Source organism: Scheffersomyces coipomensis (assembly GCF_036884675.1).
Source record: "Scheffersomyces coipomensis strain NRRL Y-17651 chromosome Unknown DFJ63scaffold_3, whole genome shotgun sequence".
Classification (NCBI taxonomy): domain Eukaryota; kingdom Fungi; phylum Ascomycota; class Pichiomycetes; order Serinales; family Debaryomycetaceae; genus Scheffersomyces; species Scheffersomyces coipomensis.
This window is the reverse complement of record NW_027042894.1, coordinates 546348-563034: the sequence shown is the minus strand read 5'-3', so window position 1 is coordinate 563034 and position 16687 is coordinate 546348. Positions and strand designations below refer to the sequence as shown.

The 16687-nt window shown below is 30.8% G+C and overlaps 6 protein-coding genes across 6 annotated transcripts; 5 read left to right on the top strand and 1 right to left on the bottom strand. All coding sequences in view use genetic code 12, as the record gives it.

Moving 5' to 3' along the window:
• Positions 1 to 2261: 2261 nt before the first annotated feature.
• Positions 2262 to 3143, top strand: CSP37 (Csp37p; the record flags this gene model as incomplete). Its single annotated transcript, XM_064905968.1, has 1 exon — positions 2262 to 3143. One exon carries the CDS (start codon positions 2262 to 2264, stop codon positions 3141 to 3143), a length of 882 nt encoding a protein of 293 aa, XP_064762447.1.
• Positions 3144 to 3523: 380 nt separating this feature from the next.
• On the top strand, positions 3524 to 5257 carry PRS (putative proline--tRNA ligase; the record flags this gene model as incomplete). Its single annotated transcript, XM_064908073.1, has 1 exon — positions 3524 to 5257. One exon carries the CDS (start codon positions 3524 to 3526, stop codon positions 5255 to 5257), a length of 1734 nt encoding a protein of 577 aa, XP_064762446.1.
• Positions 5258 to 5277: 20 nt separating this feature from the next.
• DFJ63DRAFT_318288 (Arf family guanine nucleotide exchange factor) lies at positions 5278 to 6267 on the bottom strand. Its single transcript, XM_064906923.1, has 2 exons — positions 6166 to 6267; positions 5278 to 5928 (listed from the first exon to the last, which is right to left on the bottom strand). The coding sequence occupies exons 1-2, from the start codon at positions 6166 to 6168 to the stop codon at positions 5656 to 5658; spliced, it is 276 nt and encodes a 91-aa protein (XP_064762445.1). The 5' UTR covers positions 6169 to 6267; the 3' UTR covers positions 5278 to 5655.
• A 634-nt stretch (positions 6268 to 6901) lies between these two features.
• On the top strand, positions 6902 to 9229 carry PIN4 (Pin4p; the record flags this gene model as incomplete). Its single annotated transcript, XM_064908072.1, has 1 exon — positions 6902 to 9229. The coding sequence occupies one exon, from the start codon at positions 6902 to 6904 to the stop codon at positions 9227 to 9229; it is 2328 nt and encodes a 775-aa protein (XP_064762444.1).
• A 2190-nt stretch (positions 9230 to 11419) lies between these two features.
• PTC2 (type 2C protein phosphatase) lies at positions 11420 to 13123 on the top strand (the record flags this gene model as incomplete). The annotated part of the gene is made up of 1 exon (XM_064905967.1): positions 11420 to 13123. One exon carries the CDS (start codon positions 11420 to 11422, stop codon positions 13121 to 13123), a length of 1704 nt encoding a protein of 567 aa, XP_064762443.1.
• Positions 13124 to 14236: 1113 nt separating this feature from the next.
• Positions 14237 to 16615, top strand: SAS3 (Sas3p; the record flags this gene model as incomplete). The annotated part of the gene is made up of 1 exon (XM_064907636.1): positions 14237 to 16615. The coding sequence occupies one exon, from the start codon at positions 14237 to 14239 to the stop codon at positions 16613 to 16615; it is 2379 nt and encodes a 792-aa protein (XP_064762442.1).
• Positions 16616 to 16687: the final 72 nt, after the last annotated feature.

Genomic DNA, 16687 nt, shown 5'->3' with positions numbered 1-16687 from the left:
AGAGAACAAAAGAATTATATTTACGAATAGAAGGGAAATTCAAATCTATTTATATCATTTTCAACTACATATCGATACCAAGACTTTGAAACAAAATAAATAATAATTTGATGGTGATAGATCTTAAAAAAGTAATAAAATTGCAAATCGATGAGTCGTAAGATTCAAAATCATGATACCCTCACTCACCCTAAACTGTAACAAGGCGCGGCTTATGATTTTACGTAAAAAAGAGGGCATTGTATACAGGAGCAACAGGGATAAAATCGGAATGTCTCATAATAAAAGTGAGCGCATCACTTTAAAAGAAACGAAAAGAGGCTGGAAATTAAATTCCGATGATGGTAGTGTATATAAGCACAGGTAAATGATCTCATGTCATCATCAATCAGTTGATGTAATCATTTTACAACATATGTTATTAAACGTTTTCAATGATAGTTTTATAGTAAATCGTTATTCTGAATCATGTTTAAATCTGGTTTGACTGATATGGGTAGGAATGGTTTATATTTAGCAACGATGACATAGACTGTAATACATGGGGGACCATTCCTGTATCGTATTTGTCAAGTTGCTAAATATAATCAATCATTAAAAAAGAAACAACTATCAACAATTAACATGACAACAACAACAACAGGGTATTTACATACAAAATGAAACAATAAAATGCTAATCGCTACGATTGCAACAACTTTAAAATTGGATGAAAAATTTTTTTATGTTCGAATATGACTATGATTATGATTCATTCATCCCTTGACAGCAAAACATTCTATGCATTTAAACGGAACTCATCAATCTCTTGATAAAAATTTTGACTTCTTCTAACAAGCCATTTCTCAAATTGATCCTAATTTGTCCTTGAATTATCCGAATCTAGTAGTTTCGTTTAAAGTACACCTACATATCGCTAGTGGTATGCTGTTATCGTATAAAAAATTTATTCGCCACGAAACCTTAAGTTGGATGGAGCTTACATTTATATTTTGAAGAACAACGACGTTATAAGTCACATGTCCTAGATTTAACTTAATTAATTAGCCATCCATTTCGTATATTACGTGTTTATAAACTTAGCTTAAACCAAGCAAAATCTGTACTAAAGACAGCCGATTAAAAAAATTTCTATAATAACGACATCGCTAATAATAGATTAAGAAAGTTGAAGTTGACTAAAACAATCAACTTAAGCGATGTATTATGATCTTGAAGAGTTTGGTATACCAAAGCTTGAATTACGTAGAATGTGTATCTCATAGAAATCAGAGGAAAATAAGATCTCACAAAAGATAAAAAAATAGTCGTGAGATAATTATTAGCCACAATCAATTCATACTATCAGTAAACATAATTTTGTAAAGGTGATATCTCATTAAGTATCAACTAACAATGACAGATGCTAATATATCACTCAGTGATGGAGATGAACCACACACAATGTACCTGTACAAGAAAAAGAAATCATTCCAATCAATGAATCAGTAAGCAAAGATGATTCAGGTTCAATTTCTCCACCTAGTGTAGATGACGAATTACCATACAATCATTCTCAAGATAGTCAATTGATTTTAATAGCATTAGGAGAAATTAACAAATCTCTTAAAGAAATAAATCATAATATTATATCATTTCAAACTGCCCGTAAGGAAGAAATAAGACAGAAGCAAATGAAGATAGAGCATGCAATAATTTTCTTCATATTAATATTTGTTATAGTCTTTCGTTGGCTTTATATTTACTATCAGCTCAATATCAACTTTCATTCAGTCAAGACAGTTCAAGATGGCAATACCTCATAAATTCCATATCACCCTAATTAACTGTGACAAATTGATCACATGATCGGTTTTTCAAGTTTAATTTATATATGCTTATACTGTAAGCAATTATGTTATTCATACATATATCCAGCTATTACAAAATTGATAGCAAAATTAACCATATAATATAGATCTAACTCGTCAATTAACTAGTTAAGTGAAACTCATAGCAATCAATTGATTCTAGAATATGAAAAAGTCTGAAATTGACTCGTGGGGAAAATTGAACTTCTCTACAGAATAAATCCAAATTAGGCAAGTACCACAGCAACATTTAAATGAGTGATACCCTTAAAAACTATATACCTATCCCCTCCACCACCACGAACTTTAATTGATTTAATGTTGACAATTTTAAATTATTAACTTTAGTTTTAGTTTTATATTCTTCTTCTTCTTCTTCAGTAGATTTAAATATATATATTATAAGTTATCATGTCTTCAACTAGATATTTCTTAGGTGCAGCTGCTATACTTGGTGGAGCATATTGGTATGATCAAAACGTTCAACCTATTATACCAAGACAACAACGTGAAGATATTAAACAATTTGAAAAACATGCTCAAGCAGATTTAAAAAAATTCGAAAAGGAAACTGTTCCAAATCAATATCAACAACATATTGAAAAACCTTTGAACTCTATAACCCAACAAATCAATGAACAATCGAAAAAATTAGAATCAAATTTAAAATCTTCCACTGATAGTGTGGTTCAACAAGTTAAAGATTCAAAATTATACCAAGATCTTCAAACTAAACCACAAGAGATTAGGTCATCAATTAATACTGCCATAAAGGATATTGAAGATGATAAGAGTTACTTAGTCAAGACCGTTGATCACTATATTGATTTGATTAATCATATTGGTGAATCTGCCGCTCCAACTCCAACTACTGATTATTCCACTGTATCAAGAAGAGTTGAAATCAAAGAACCAAATACTAATTGGTTTGGAAATTGGTTTGGATCCAAAGCTGAAACTGATTTAGAGAAAACTAAAAGTGAATTGGAAAAGACCACAAATTCATGGTTAAATTGGGGATCCGCCAAATCTGATGAACTTAATCAATCCGTCAATGAACAGAAGGATAAGTTCAGTAAACGTTTTAGTCAAGAAAAGGATAATGCTATCAAACAATATGACCAAGCTAAACGTGATTTAGATGATCTAATCGCATCATCTGCTCCAAATGTCAATGATCCAAGATTAATCAAGGCAAAACAAGACTTATTAAGTTCTGTTAATCATTTAAAAGCTTATGGTGATGATGTTTATCAAGAGTATAGTGATAAAATCAGTAAGTTTTTCAAATAGGTGATGAATGATGATGATGATGATGATGTTGTTTGCACCTCTTTTTATATAAACTTTGTTAGTTTGTTTTTTTAAATACCCATGTCATCAACATTTTTACAATCACTTACTCCTGAAAGTATATTGCTTTAGTATTTATTTGTCTATTTAAAGTGCTTTATTTAGTTATATTCTGTATTGATTGTAGATGATATTTATAGACTGCAAAAAAATAAGTATCAAATGAACTTGAGTGCGATACATCAAATCAGAAAAAAAAACTCGAACAATTTGACCATTTTACAATCAATCAAACGGTGCTAGCATCAACAGAAGATTGATCTGTATAATATAGAGGAACAAGGTTGTCCAAATCCATACAGTCAAGTATCTTTCTCATCATGATTTCAAGACGATTGCTTCATATAAAAACCGTACCTAAATTATATGCCACCAACATTGATTCCCTTAATTTTTCACAATCAAAATCATCACCATCTGTTATTCCAACTATCCCAACTCATGAATTATTAACTAAATTGAATCTTATAAGTCATCCTCATTCCGGTTTGATCAACTGGTTGCCGATAGGGCTTACAATTATAAATAAGATCAATGCCATCATTCGTTCTAGAATGAATGAGGTTAATTTTGAAGAGTTACAATTATCATTATTATCTCATAAATCATTATGGGAACAAACTAATCGATTGAATAATAATCAAGAGATTTTCCAATTGAAAGATGAACCATTTCTCTTAAGTCCTACTGCCGAAGAAGAAATCACCAATTATGTCAAACAAAATATCAAAAGTTATAAAAACTTACCTATTTTATATTATCAGATTAATAATAAATATCGTAATGAGAAAAGACCTCGAAGTGGATTATTAAGAACAAAAGAGTTCTTAATGAAAGATGGTTATTCATTCGATATAAATGAGAAAGAGGCCATGAATACTTATCAGAATGTATTTGGGGCATATATTAATATCTTTAATGATTTGAAATTACCTTATGTGAAAGCTGAAGCTGATAGTGGTGATATTGGTGGGTCATTGAGTCATGAATGGCATTATTTACATCAATCTGGTGAAGATTTATTATTTGAATGCGATCATTGTCATTCCATATCGAATATTGAAAAGACATTATCATTCCCTAATGAAGAGAAGGATGTTAAAGATGTATCTGTGAGATATTTCATTACGAAAGATGGATCTACTTTAGTATGTGCATATTATCCTAGTGATAGAGTTTTACAACCTAATTTTATTAAAGTAGAAATTGATGATATTGATGTTTCATCAAAGTTGACTCAAAAGGAGATATTATCTCAATTTGAAACTAATGAACAAAATGAAGATAGTTTAATGAATAAGAAAATCATTAGAATCATGGATTCAAGATTAACTTCAAGATCAAATTTCCCTGATTTTCCCTTATCATTCATTAATAGATCTGCCATTACTACTTTCACAGATATACCGATTGTTGAAGCTCAAGCTGATGAGATTTGTGGTAAATGTGAAGAAGGTAAATTATCCTCATCTAAAGCGATTGAAATTGGTCATACTTTTTACTTGGGTGATAAATATAGTAAATCCCTTGATTGTACCATTGAAACTCCTGATCTTCCTGATCGTCAGAATTTAATCATGGGATGTTATGGAATTGGTATAAGCCGTATCGTAGCATCTATTGCTGAAATCAATCGTGATTCAAATGGATTAATATGGCCTGCCATCATCGCTCCTTGGAATGTGACTATTATCTCTGTCAATGGTTCTACTGATCCCTATAATGGATTATTTGAAAAGTTGAATGATGAGAATGTCGATTATAAAGTTGATAATCGAGCTAAAATTGGATTGGGGAAGAAAATCAATCAATCGAATTTATTAGGTATACCATTAATTATCATCTTAGGTAAGAATTACCCTATTGTTGAGATTGAAATCAGAGGTAAGAGATATGATCCAGATGGTGAGTTAGCATGGAAGAAGTTATACGAATCTCATAAGGATGAGTATCAATGGAAAGTTGAATATGATGAGGGTCAAAATGACGTCAAGCATTATGTACATAAAGACGGAATAATCTCCGTTATAAATGCCTTATTAAAGGACATGTAAATAGAAAAATTTAGACACAAAATAAATAAAAGCTACTCCTAGTGGGGATTTTATATATTTAGATTAAGAAAACTACTTTGTAAAACTAAAATTGTATATAAAATAAAAGAATGAGTATAAAGGTAAATAAATATACATGATGGATTAATGAAACAAAAAAAAAAGTAAAGGCAGTAGTAGTAATTATCGAATGGAGGGTTGGTGGGACGGAGGTTAAACTTCAATGGCGATTGTGATGATCCCTGATCAATCAAAAAGGCATGAAAGTCGATGAGATGTTTACTGATGATTTTAAATGTACACAATTATGAGCAAACTTCATTTTGAATGAAGAACTTGAATAATTTTAAAGTATATGGGAGGGTAGAACATTAATTTATTATTTCATGATATTGAATTTAAGTAAATTTACCAGTAATTTTAGCAAATACATGTAAGATAATAACTGAAAATATAAAACCAACAGCTAAGAATAACACAACTAAAGGATCAACTCTTAAACCTTGAGCTTCATCAGTGAATAATTTCATCATGGTTGAACTGGAACCACCAGCACCAGCTGATCTGGTTGATAATGGAGTAGCACTTGATGATTGAGCTTTCTTGTCAGCAGTTGCCTTTCTTTTGGCGACACTTCTTAAACCACCTGGAGCTTGAGCTGATGATGAAGACTAGAGGGTAATTGGTTAGTATAATGTAAGTGAATCAAATGATACGACTTTAGTGTGAACTGGACGTTGATTGACTTAGTTGTTGTGAATTTCAAAGTGTTGTCATAAGTTGATGATTCAATCAACAAAAGAATGACAAACAACCGTAAAATGGGATAGGAACAACCAGCAAAGATGAACAAAGATCACCCAGCATACCAGTTACACTGAACAGTCTACCTATGACTGAATACATACCATGATGTTCTATAATTATTATTAGTTGAAGAATAAATGTTAATCAAGAAGTAAAATTGAAAGTTTAGACAGTTTTGAAAAATTGACAGAACAGAATAGAGAATCAGTATACGTGTGGACTTTTTTTTTTCAACAAACAAATTATGTCGTATCTATAATGTCTCTAAAACTAAGTCAGCCATGCGACATTGTTTATAGTTACTTTCTTTTTTACAGCTTTAAATGGACTGTAATTAGGTATAACCATTACACTGATTATAGTGTTTCTATTGGGATAAGATATATTGATGGTGGACATATCACTACATTCATCTTCTCACTTACATCTTCAATAAATCAATTGTTGGTCAGTTATTTACATCTTCTATATCTAATTACTAGTAATTAACTACTAATTAGATAAAATTAGACAGACAAAAAAAGAAAGAAAAAAAAAAATTCGTCAAACCAAAAATTAAAATTGAAAGGCAGCACACTTCAATAAACAACCACATCAACCAATCAACACACTTCGATCAACACCATCAACATCATCAACAACTACAACCATACCTACGACTTCATAACGTAGATAACCCTTTAGACCCCATCCTTACCGATACAGTACCACTTTATAAAATACCGTTGTATCGCTTTAAATTAGACTTTGAAATCATAACTTTTCAACGAACGTTTTACTTCTTAGCCACATTCATTTATTCATTATCATCAGCATTCATCAAATCATCATAATACCATGGATTTAAGGAACTTATCAGCCACTCCTAATCAATTAGATCCTGTAATGCATCGTCGTCCCTCATTATCTTCATTATCTTCCACTTCAGGTTATGCATCTTCTTCTTATGGAGGAGGTGGTGGCGGTGGTGGAGGAACCACTCCAGGTCATAACAGCGGTAATGGTGGAGCCAATAGTGGAAGTAATAGCAATAATAACCCAGGCAGTAATGGAAATACTACTCCTCAATTATCAATGCAAAGATTATCTATTGGGTCAAGAAATAATCTTAATTTACAAAATTCTTGGTTACAAACTCAATCTAATCCTACCAATGTAGCACCATGGGTTGAACAACAACAACAGCAACAACAATTAGATACTTCAAAATCATCCAACAATAATAATAACACTACATCTACTCATGCTACCAGTGGAAATTCAACTAATTTATCATCAGGTAATAATTCTAATTCAGGATTACAATCAACTCCAAACATCACTATTAAAAGAGGAACTGAAGATGGAGATATTGATGCCGATGATGAAGATGATGATGACGTTATTCCAACAGCTATTGTAATTAAAAATATCCCTTTTGCCATCAAAAAGGAACAATTATTAGATGTTATGACTAAATTAAATTTACCAATTCCTTATGCATTTAATTATCATTTTGATAATGGCGTATTCCGTGGTTTAGCATTTGCAAATTTTACTTCAACTGATGAAACCTCCTTAGTTGTAAATCAATTAAATGGTAGAGAAATTGGTGGTAGAAAATTAAGAGTTGAATATAAGAAAATGTTACCGGTACAAGAACGTGAAAGAATTGAAAGAGAAAAAAGAGAAAAGAGAGGTCAATTAGAAGAACAACATCGTTCAACTTCAAATGCTTCTTTAGCTTCATTAATCTCAGCTGCTTCAACTACAGCTGCTACTAAGAATTTAAGTAGTATTAATGGTGGTGGAATTGGTGGTGGTAGTGGAGGAGGTGGTAATGGTATATTATCAAATTCAAATACTACAGAACGCTTATTTATAAATTTACCATCTAATACCGGTAATTTCTTACCTACTCCGCCATTGGAATTAAACTTTAATGATCCTGAAACTTTGGATATTTATACTCAATTGATTTTATATCGTGATGATATTGTAAAATCAGTATTTGAATTAGCTATATCACCATCAAGTTTAAATCTTCAACAACGGAAGATTTTATCCATTTTATGTAATTTCTTAAGTTTATTAGAATTATTTGATAATGGTATTATTATAATTAGAAGAAAACCAGGTTATATTCCTCCTCAATCAAATCTTTTCACATCTCCTCAACAACAACAACAATTACATACTGGTCCATCTCATTCATCTTCCATGATGAATTTAAATCAATTGGGTCAATTAAGTGGTGGTGTATTAGGGTTAGGTAATTCAATCCCAGGTCTTGGTAATAATAACAATAACAATAATAATAATGGTCAAATTCCAATGCATCCTGAATTATTAAGATCTCAATCTCAATCTGCTATACCATTACCAAGATTAAGACAACAAAATTCTACTCCAATTCAACAACATTTCCCTCAATATCAAAACCAACCATCCGGCGGCCAAAACCAGAATCAAAACCAAAGCCAACAACAACAACAACAGCAGCAGCAACAGCAATCAAATCAACCAACTAGAAGTTATTCCCAATTTGGATTATACCAACAAACTACTGGAGGAGGTAATCCATCAGGAAGTACTGGTGGATTATCTGGTGGTAATCCAATTGCACCACCGGTCGTTACACCAACTATGATCTCATCTAGTGCTGCTGCTTTATTAAGATCTTCCAATAATAGATCATATGTTGATGTTAGAGCTACACCACCATTAAGTGCCAATAATCTTTATTCCAATCAACCACAACAACAACAATCGACTCAATTAGGATCATCTGCTTCCGTTACAAATTCACCAACTCCACAACACCACCATCAACAACATCATCACCAACAACAACAACAGCATCTTAATCAACCTATCACCTTACCATCTCAACAATTACCACCATCACAACCAGGTACACCATCTGCATCTAATGATATTAATTCCCGATTCCAACCATTTGGCCAACATAGTCAATTAGCTGGTAGTTTTACATCATTACAACAAACCAATTCTACTGGTGGTGGATTAGATGATTTCAGTGATCCAATGATTAGTGGTAAATTTAGTGGATTAAAATTAGGACCAACTAGTTCTACTGGAGGGAATAATAATGGAGGTGGTAATAATGGTGGAAATGGAAATGGTCCATTTGATGGTAGTTCAGGAATTTGGGGCCCTAAATGAATGAACTAAATTAAATGAAATCAAACCAATGTATGAATACGTGATGATAATATTTAATTAATGTATATCATGATAGATATTTTTATGAGTGAAACGAGTACGTTAAACTAGAAATGACATATTTTAAAAGCTACAATAACAATACCAAAAAAAAAGTTCAAAAAATTATAAAAATCCAAAAAAATCAATCAATAAATCAATGACAATACAAAGTATATTAGATTCGATATGAATGGTGAGTTTACCATTCAATAATCAATAGCTTGAGATTTTATTTCCAATAATCAAATTTATAGACTAATTAATTTATCCCAAAATATGAATGATACTTATTTTTACGGCGAATGAATGATATGAGTTAATGAAATGCCAAATTAAGACACCCAAAACTTTTCTAAGTCAAGATCATATACTTGCAATTTTATGAGATAGATAAATTCTCCACTTTTAACCAAAGACCTTTTTTTGAAATGATGATGATAGACTATTATTATCGAAATTATTTATTTATTTTATATATACTTTTTTGGTAAGACTGATTTTGGCCTTACTCAACCTTTATTTAATTATTTCTCATTTACAATACCTCTTTTACTCTTTTTTTAATATTTATTGTATTTATGTTTATGTATAATGTGCTTTTAATAGAAATGAATCATTATTTAAAGACTAACTAATTAATCGTTTGATTATTTGTAACTAATTTTAGATCTTGCAGGCGGTTGAAGAAAGTGACTTGATTAGAACTACAGAGTAGATTATCTAGTAGTTGTACTGATTACTGAGGCGGGATAAGTTACTATGTCATTGAAAGTATCCTTTCCATTGCTATTTATGACCTATTTAGATAATTAATATAGATATAGTAATTGAATGTAGAAAGTGTCTGATTTCATTTTTGATAAACCGATAATTCGGACGCCAAAAATTAAAATTAAATTGCTTTTTTTGGTAATTAATTTTAAAGTGAGAGAATGTTTAATCCAAATCAGTCATTAAGTATGGAATACCTGGAAGGAGATTAGTTTGATTATATAACTTTAATTAGAAATGTCAATTGAATGCTGTTGCATAGTAGTGACCGGTTGACAATGTCGTTTCCATTCGTAAAACTTTGATATAATTATACTATTAATCTGTGTGGTAGTGGTGGTTAGTTCGATCGTTGATTGTTTAAATTTGTGTCTGTCTGTCTGTCTGTCTGTTTTAAAGTGTCTGGAATTATGATCGAAAAAGAAATTTCCAAAAACCAAAAAAAAAAAAAAAAAAAATCAGACAAAAAAGAAACAAAAAAAATAAAATTAACAACAAACCAAAACCTCCACTCTCAAAAATTGAAATCCATCTCTACCAACTTCAAACTGCTAACAATTATCAACACATATTCAACCAACAACACCAACATCCATCCATCCATCAACCCCCCTGTACACCCCTACAAGTTAATCAGACACATCCCATCAACGATCATTACGTATCCCAACTCATCCCTCATCAATTCAAACTCCCCCACCCTCTACGAATTAGCTTTTTGATCCACATCTTTTGAAGTAAAAAAGTAAAAACTGTTTCTGTCGCCCTCCAAAAATTTTGTTTAAACGTTTGAAATTGTAAACTTTTAACCATCAAACCGTTGTATCAAACAAGACATCGATCACAAGTTGCAATCAGTTATCAATTGTCTGTGATCCATCCCATCCCATCCATCAATCAATTTGATCATTACTCGTTCACTACTGTTGAGTCATAATCTTACGCCTGAATAGTGAGATCTCATCAAACAATAAAGTCAAGTCAAGTTAAATTTTTTTCTGATTTTCTTTTTCTTGCATTTGAAAGAAACAAACAACTAAAGAAAGATCAACAAATCATCTAGAATTAACTACTAGGAGATCATACAGTCATACCTTTTTGTTTGTATTCATATTTTTTTTGTTTATCAATTCAACGTAATTCGTATTAATCAATTAGATATCATCAATTCAAACTATACATTTCTTTACAAATTTTTTAATTTAGATTCATAAAATTTTTGCATAAACTGAAAATTAAAACTAATTCGGATCCTTTAATTCAATTCAATTCCATATTATCATAGTTTTTGTCGAGTTTTTATTCAATTCATCTTATAAATATAAATATCAAATCAATCAATCCTTACTAATATATCACTAATATACTACTATCATCATGGGTCAAATACTTTCAGCTCCAATAACTGAAAAACATTCAGAAAAAGGTGAAGATAAATATTACGTCTATGCCTTGTCATGTATGCAAGGTTGGAGAATGTCAATGGAAGATTCTCATACTACTGTATTAAATTTAAATGCTTTAAAAACAAAAACCTTTGCTGAAGATGATGAAGACATAAAAGAAGATGACGAAGAAGAAGAAGAAGTCGAAGAACAAAAAGAAACCGATCATGTTGCATTCTTTGGTGTTTATGATGGTCATGGTGGTGAAAAAGCTGCTATATATACTGGTGATAACTTACATCAAATTGTGAAAAACACTGAAGCTTATGCTAAAAAAGATTATATCAATGCCTTAAAAGAAGGGTTCTTAAGTTGTGATCAACATATCTTAAGAGATTGGAGAATTGTTGATGATGATAGTGGTTGTGCCGCTACTTCAGTCATTATAACTCCTGATACTATATATTGTGGTAATGCTGGTGATTCAAGAACAGTCATGTCTATAAATGGTTTCGCTAAAGCTTTATCATTCGATCATAAACCATCCAATGAAGGTGAAAAGGCTCGTATATCTAATGCCGGTGGTTTCGTTGATATGGGTAGAGTTAATGGTAATTTAGCTTTATCAAGAGGTATTGGAGATTTTGAATTTAAAAGAAATATTGATTTACCTGCTGAAGAACAAATTGTCACTGCTTTACCTGATGTTTTAAAACATAATATTAATTTTGATTCTGATGAATTCATTGTATTAGCATGTGATGGTATTTGGGATTGTTTAACCAGTCAAAGATGTGTTGAATGTGTTAGAAGAGGTATATATGAAAGAAAACCTTTAACTCAAATTTGTGAAGAAATTATGGAATTATGTTGTGCTCCAACCACTGATGGTTCTGGTATTGGTTGTGATAATATGTCAATTTCAATTGTTGTATTATTAGATTATAAAAATAATGAAACTTTAGATCAATGGTATGATAAAATTATATCAAGAATTGAAAAAGTAAATCAAGAATTATTAATATCATCATCAAATATAACCACCAATACTACTTCAACATCAGCATCCATATCTCATTCAACTTCAACTTCATCTGATGTGTCATCAAAATCAATTCCAACTCCACAATCAAGAACCACCACTCCAAGTTTTAAATATGGTCCAATTTCAGCTCCTTATGAACAAATTTATAAAGATATGTATGGAGATTTCTATGAATTAGGTCAAAGAGGAAATCAACAAAATAATGGTAATCAAAATGGTAATGGTAGAAGTCTTGGTGGAGGATCACCATTATCTTCAATTAGTAATGGTGTTTTTGCTACTGGTAGATCATTTGGAAATTCAATTGATGATGATTTAGAAGGTAGATCAGCTGGTCATGCTGAAGATGATGATGAAGATGATAATGGTGATATTTCAAGACGTGAATTAAATAATGGTGCTATATCATTACAAAAATTATTAGCTAGTAATGCCATTACTAATGAAAATGGAGTTATATATTTAGATACTTCATCAGCTCAATCTATATTAGCTCATTTTGGTATGGGTGATGACTCTCCATCAACTACCACCACATCAATTGAAGAAGAAGACGAAGACGATGATGATGAAGATGAAGATGTTGACGAAGCAGATGTTCATGAAAAGCATATTGAAGAAGAAGATCTTGAAGATGATTCTAAAAATTAAACCTAGTTGTGGTTTTTTTCATATATTCTTGTATTTATTTATCTGTCTATCCATTTTTCATTCCGTCATTGGTTGATATCTGAACAATACTTGATGTCAACAATATCATATCATATTATATCATATCACATCATATCACATCACATCACATCACATCACATCACATCACATCACATCACATCATATCCTTTATCTAAATCTATATAAATATTTTCACTTCATTTACCATTTGTTCATTCAAAATAAAGCAAGAGATGGGTTTTATGTTATCCAAAATTAATTTAAAAAAGCTAGATGATCATGATTTCTTTACTTACTTACTTACTTCCTTACTTACCTTAATTTCCTTGTTTACTTTGTTTTGTTGTTTCTCGTGTTATTACTTTTGTCGTTTTGTTATACGCAACTAATGTTGATCTTTTACTGGGAGGCCATGGATTGTCACTACCATCCACTTCATTATTATAATTATCTTATACTCTAAATTCTGATACATATATATAACTTATATATTATTACTTCACTCCTCTGCTCTATTTATGTTTTATTTACTTACCACCCTTTTCCTCCTTTTTTTATGAATATCTTTATAACTCTTCCTTTTTTTATCTAATTATTATTATTACTACTACGATTACTTATTAAATATATATAATTAAACTTATATCATCTAACTTGTAACTATAATTATAGAGTCGCGTGTAAAATTCAAAAAAATTAACTTTGTGTCAAATTGAGAAAATCATACCAAAAAAAAATGACAACAAAAGAGAGAAAGACAAATCAACAATCACAAAGTAAACGCTAAATCATCAAATCATCAACCATCAGTTATAAGCATACATTGAAGGGATTGTTGAGTTAATAGAGTGTATCCCATTGTCATAATTAAATTGAATTAAATCGAATAGTCTTTGTCTGATTTTGATTGCGTTGAATTGAAGTTAATTGTCGTGCTGTAACCTGAATTTTGTTAGAGTGATCTTCTGATTTGGTTGTAAATTTGCAACAAGAACATCAATTGACAACACCATAGATCAACAACATCAGATTACAACTATTGGTGGATAAGGAAGATTAGATTTAATGAGATTAGTTTGATATTGATAAAGTATGGGTCGTCATTTATTGAATCAACTCAAAATTACTAATAATAAATTATATTCTGATATCCCACCTAATTCTGATCTTGATCATCGAGTTCAACGTTATCATGCTCCTAATGACTACTCATTGAAGAAGCTATTCAATAAAACCAAATATATCAGTGATCCAAACTCAAGAATACGAAATAATAATCATAAACATCAAGAATCAAGAGTTGTTATTGATGATTCTAATAAACGTCATTTCTTTATAACTATTCGGTATAAATTAGGATCATCAAGACGAAAATCAGCTACATTCACTAATAATCAACATCGTCATCATAAAAAACATCAACATATTCATCACCAACAACAAAACAAACCAAAAATCATCCTTAGTTTAAAACCCCCTAAGAATAAAAGTGATCTTGAAAATAGAGAATTACCTTATAAAGGTATCTTACCCTTCCCTGATTGTATTATTAATGATACTGATCCTCGAAAACAAGATCGAATAAGTTTTGATAAATTTCTTGAAAATGGAAACTCATTACGATTGAATACTTTATCAACTTTCACAACCATAAGAGAAAATACTCCTATGGAAGAATCATTAAGTATTGAATCAACTCGAAGTCCAACCCCCACACCAGCATTAACATCAACAAATGGAGCTCTCATAGGTGGTGGTGGAAGTTCCATCATTCCTCATCATTTAAAATCAAAAATTAATAAAATCGTTATAAGAGATTATGAAATTGATACTTGGTATACAGCTCCATATCCGGAAGAATATTCTCAATCAAATGTCTTATTCGTTTGTGAACATTGTTTGAAATATATGAATTCACCTATATCTTATCAACGACATCAATTGAAGAATTGTAACTATTCCAATAATCATCCTCCAGGAACAGAAATTTATCGAGATTTAACTAAAAAAATTTCAATTTGGGAAGTTGATGGAAGGAAGAATATCAACTATTGTCAGAATTTATGTCTTCTAGCTAAGTTATTCTTGAATTCAAAGACGTTATATTATGATGTTGAACCATTTATATTCTATATCTTAACTGAAATAGATGAACACAATCCAAACATTCATCATTTTGTGGGATATTTCTCGAAAGAGAAGTTGAATAATTCGGATTATAACGTTAGTTGTATTTTAACCTTACCGATATATCAACGTAAGGGTTATGGGAATCTTCTTATTGATTTCAGTTATCTTTTATCCAGAAATGAATTTAAATTCGGAACTCCGGAAAAACCTTTAAGTGATTTGGGTTTATTAAGTTATAGAAATTATTGGAGAATCACAATTGCTTATAAATTAAAAGAATTATATACCAAATACTTATCATCAAGACAAGATCCAACTTCAAATACTACTGATTTAACCATTTCAATCGATATTTTAAGTAAACTAACCGGTATGATTCCATCCGATGTTATCGTTGGATTAGAACAATTAGATGCATTAATTAAAAACCCGCACACTAATACTTTTGCAATCGTTTTAAATATGGCAAAAATAAATTACGAAATCACAAAATGGGAATCGAAAAAATATACCACATTAAATTATGATAATTTACTTTGGAAACCAATGTTATTTGGACCTTCAGGAGGGATCAATTCTGCTCCAGCATTAATATTACCAAATAATGGGACTACTACAACCATTGCCACGTCTCATAATACTATTGCTCTGATAGTAGGGTTTTTGAAAGATGATATTAATAATCCTCATTCCTTTGAGGAAGAAGCATTTAAAGAGATTGAAATTTATCGTGATATGAATTTGGAGTCAAAAGTAAGTAGTACGAGTGAAGAAGATGAAGAAGCCATCGATGACGAGATTTCAAATAATGTTTTAGATAATTATTTGATTTGTTATCCTGGTATTCAATTCAGTACTAAGAAGAAGATTCCAGTCAAGCAATCAGGACCCATAAAGCCGAATGAACCAGTTACACCAGAGGGAATATTTGACGATGAAGATGAAGAGGAGATTGAAGTCATTGATGACGATGATGAGGAAGAAGAAGAAGAAGAATATGAAGAGGAAGAGATCATTGATGATAACGAAGATGACGATGAGGTAGATGAAGCAATTGACGTTGTGGTGATCGACGATGATGAAGAGGAAGAAGAAGATGACGATGAAGAAGAAGAGTTTGCTATTTCTGATGATGATGAGGTAGAAGAATTACTTTCATCTGAAGATACTATTATGGTCAATGGTAGCGTTGAAAATCATGATGAAACTCCCTCTTCAAGTCCAACCAAGAAGAGAGGTCGTCCATTAGGTACTTTTAAAAGGAGGATACCAGTGGCAAGTTCTAGGAATGGTAGACACCAATCTGACTCTCCCGTAAGACGATCTTTAAGAACAAGATAATATCCTTGTCATATTCTAAACTGTACTATATATCTATGAAATTCTATGTATTATAAAATGTATAATAGACTT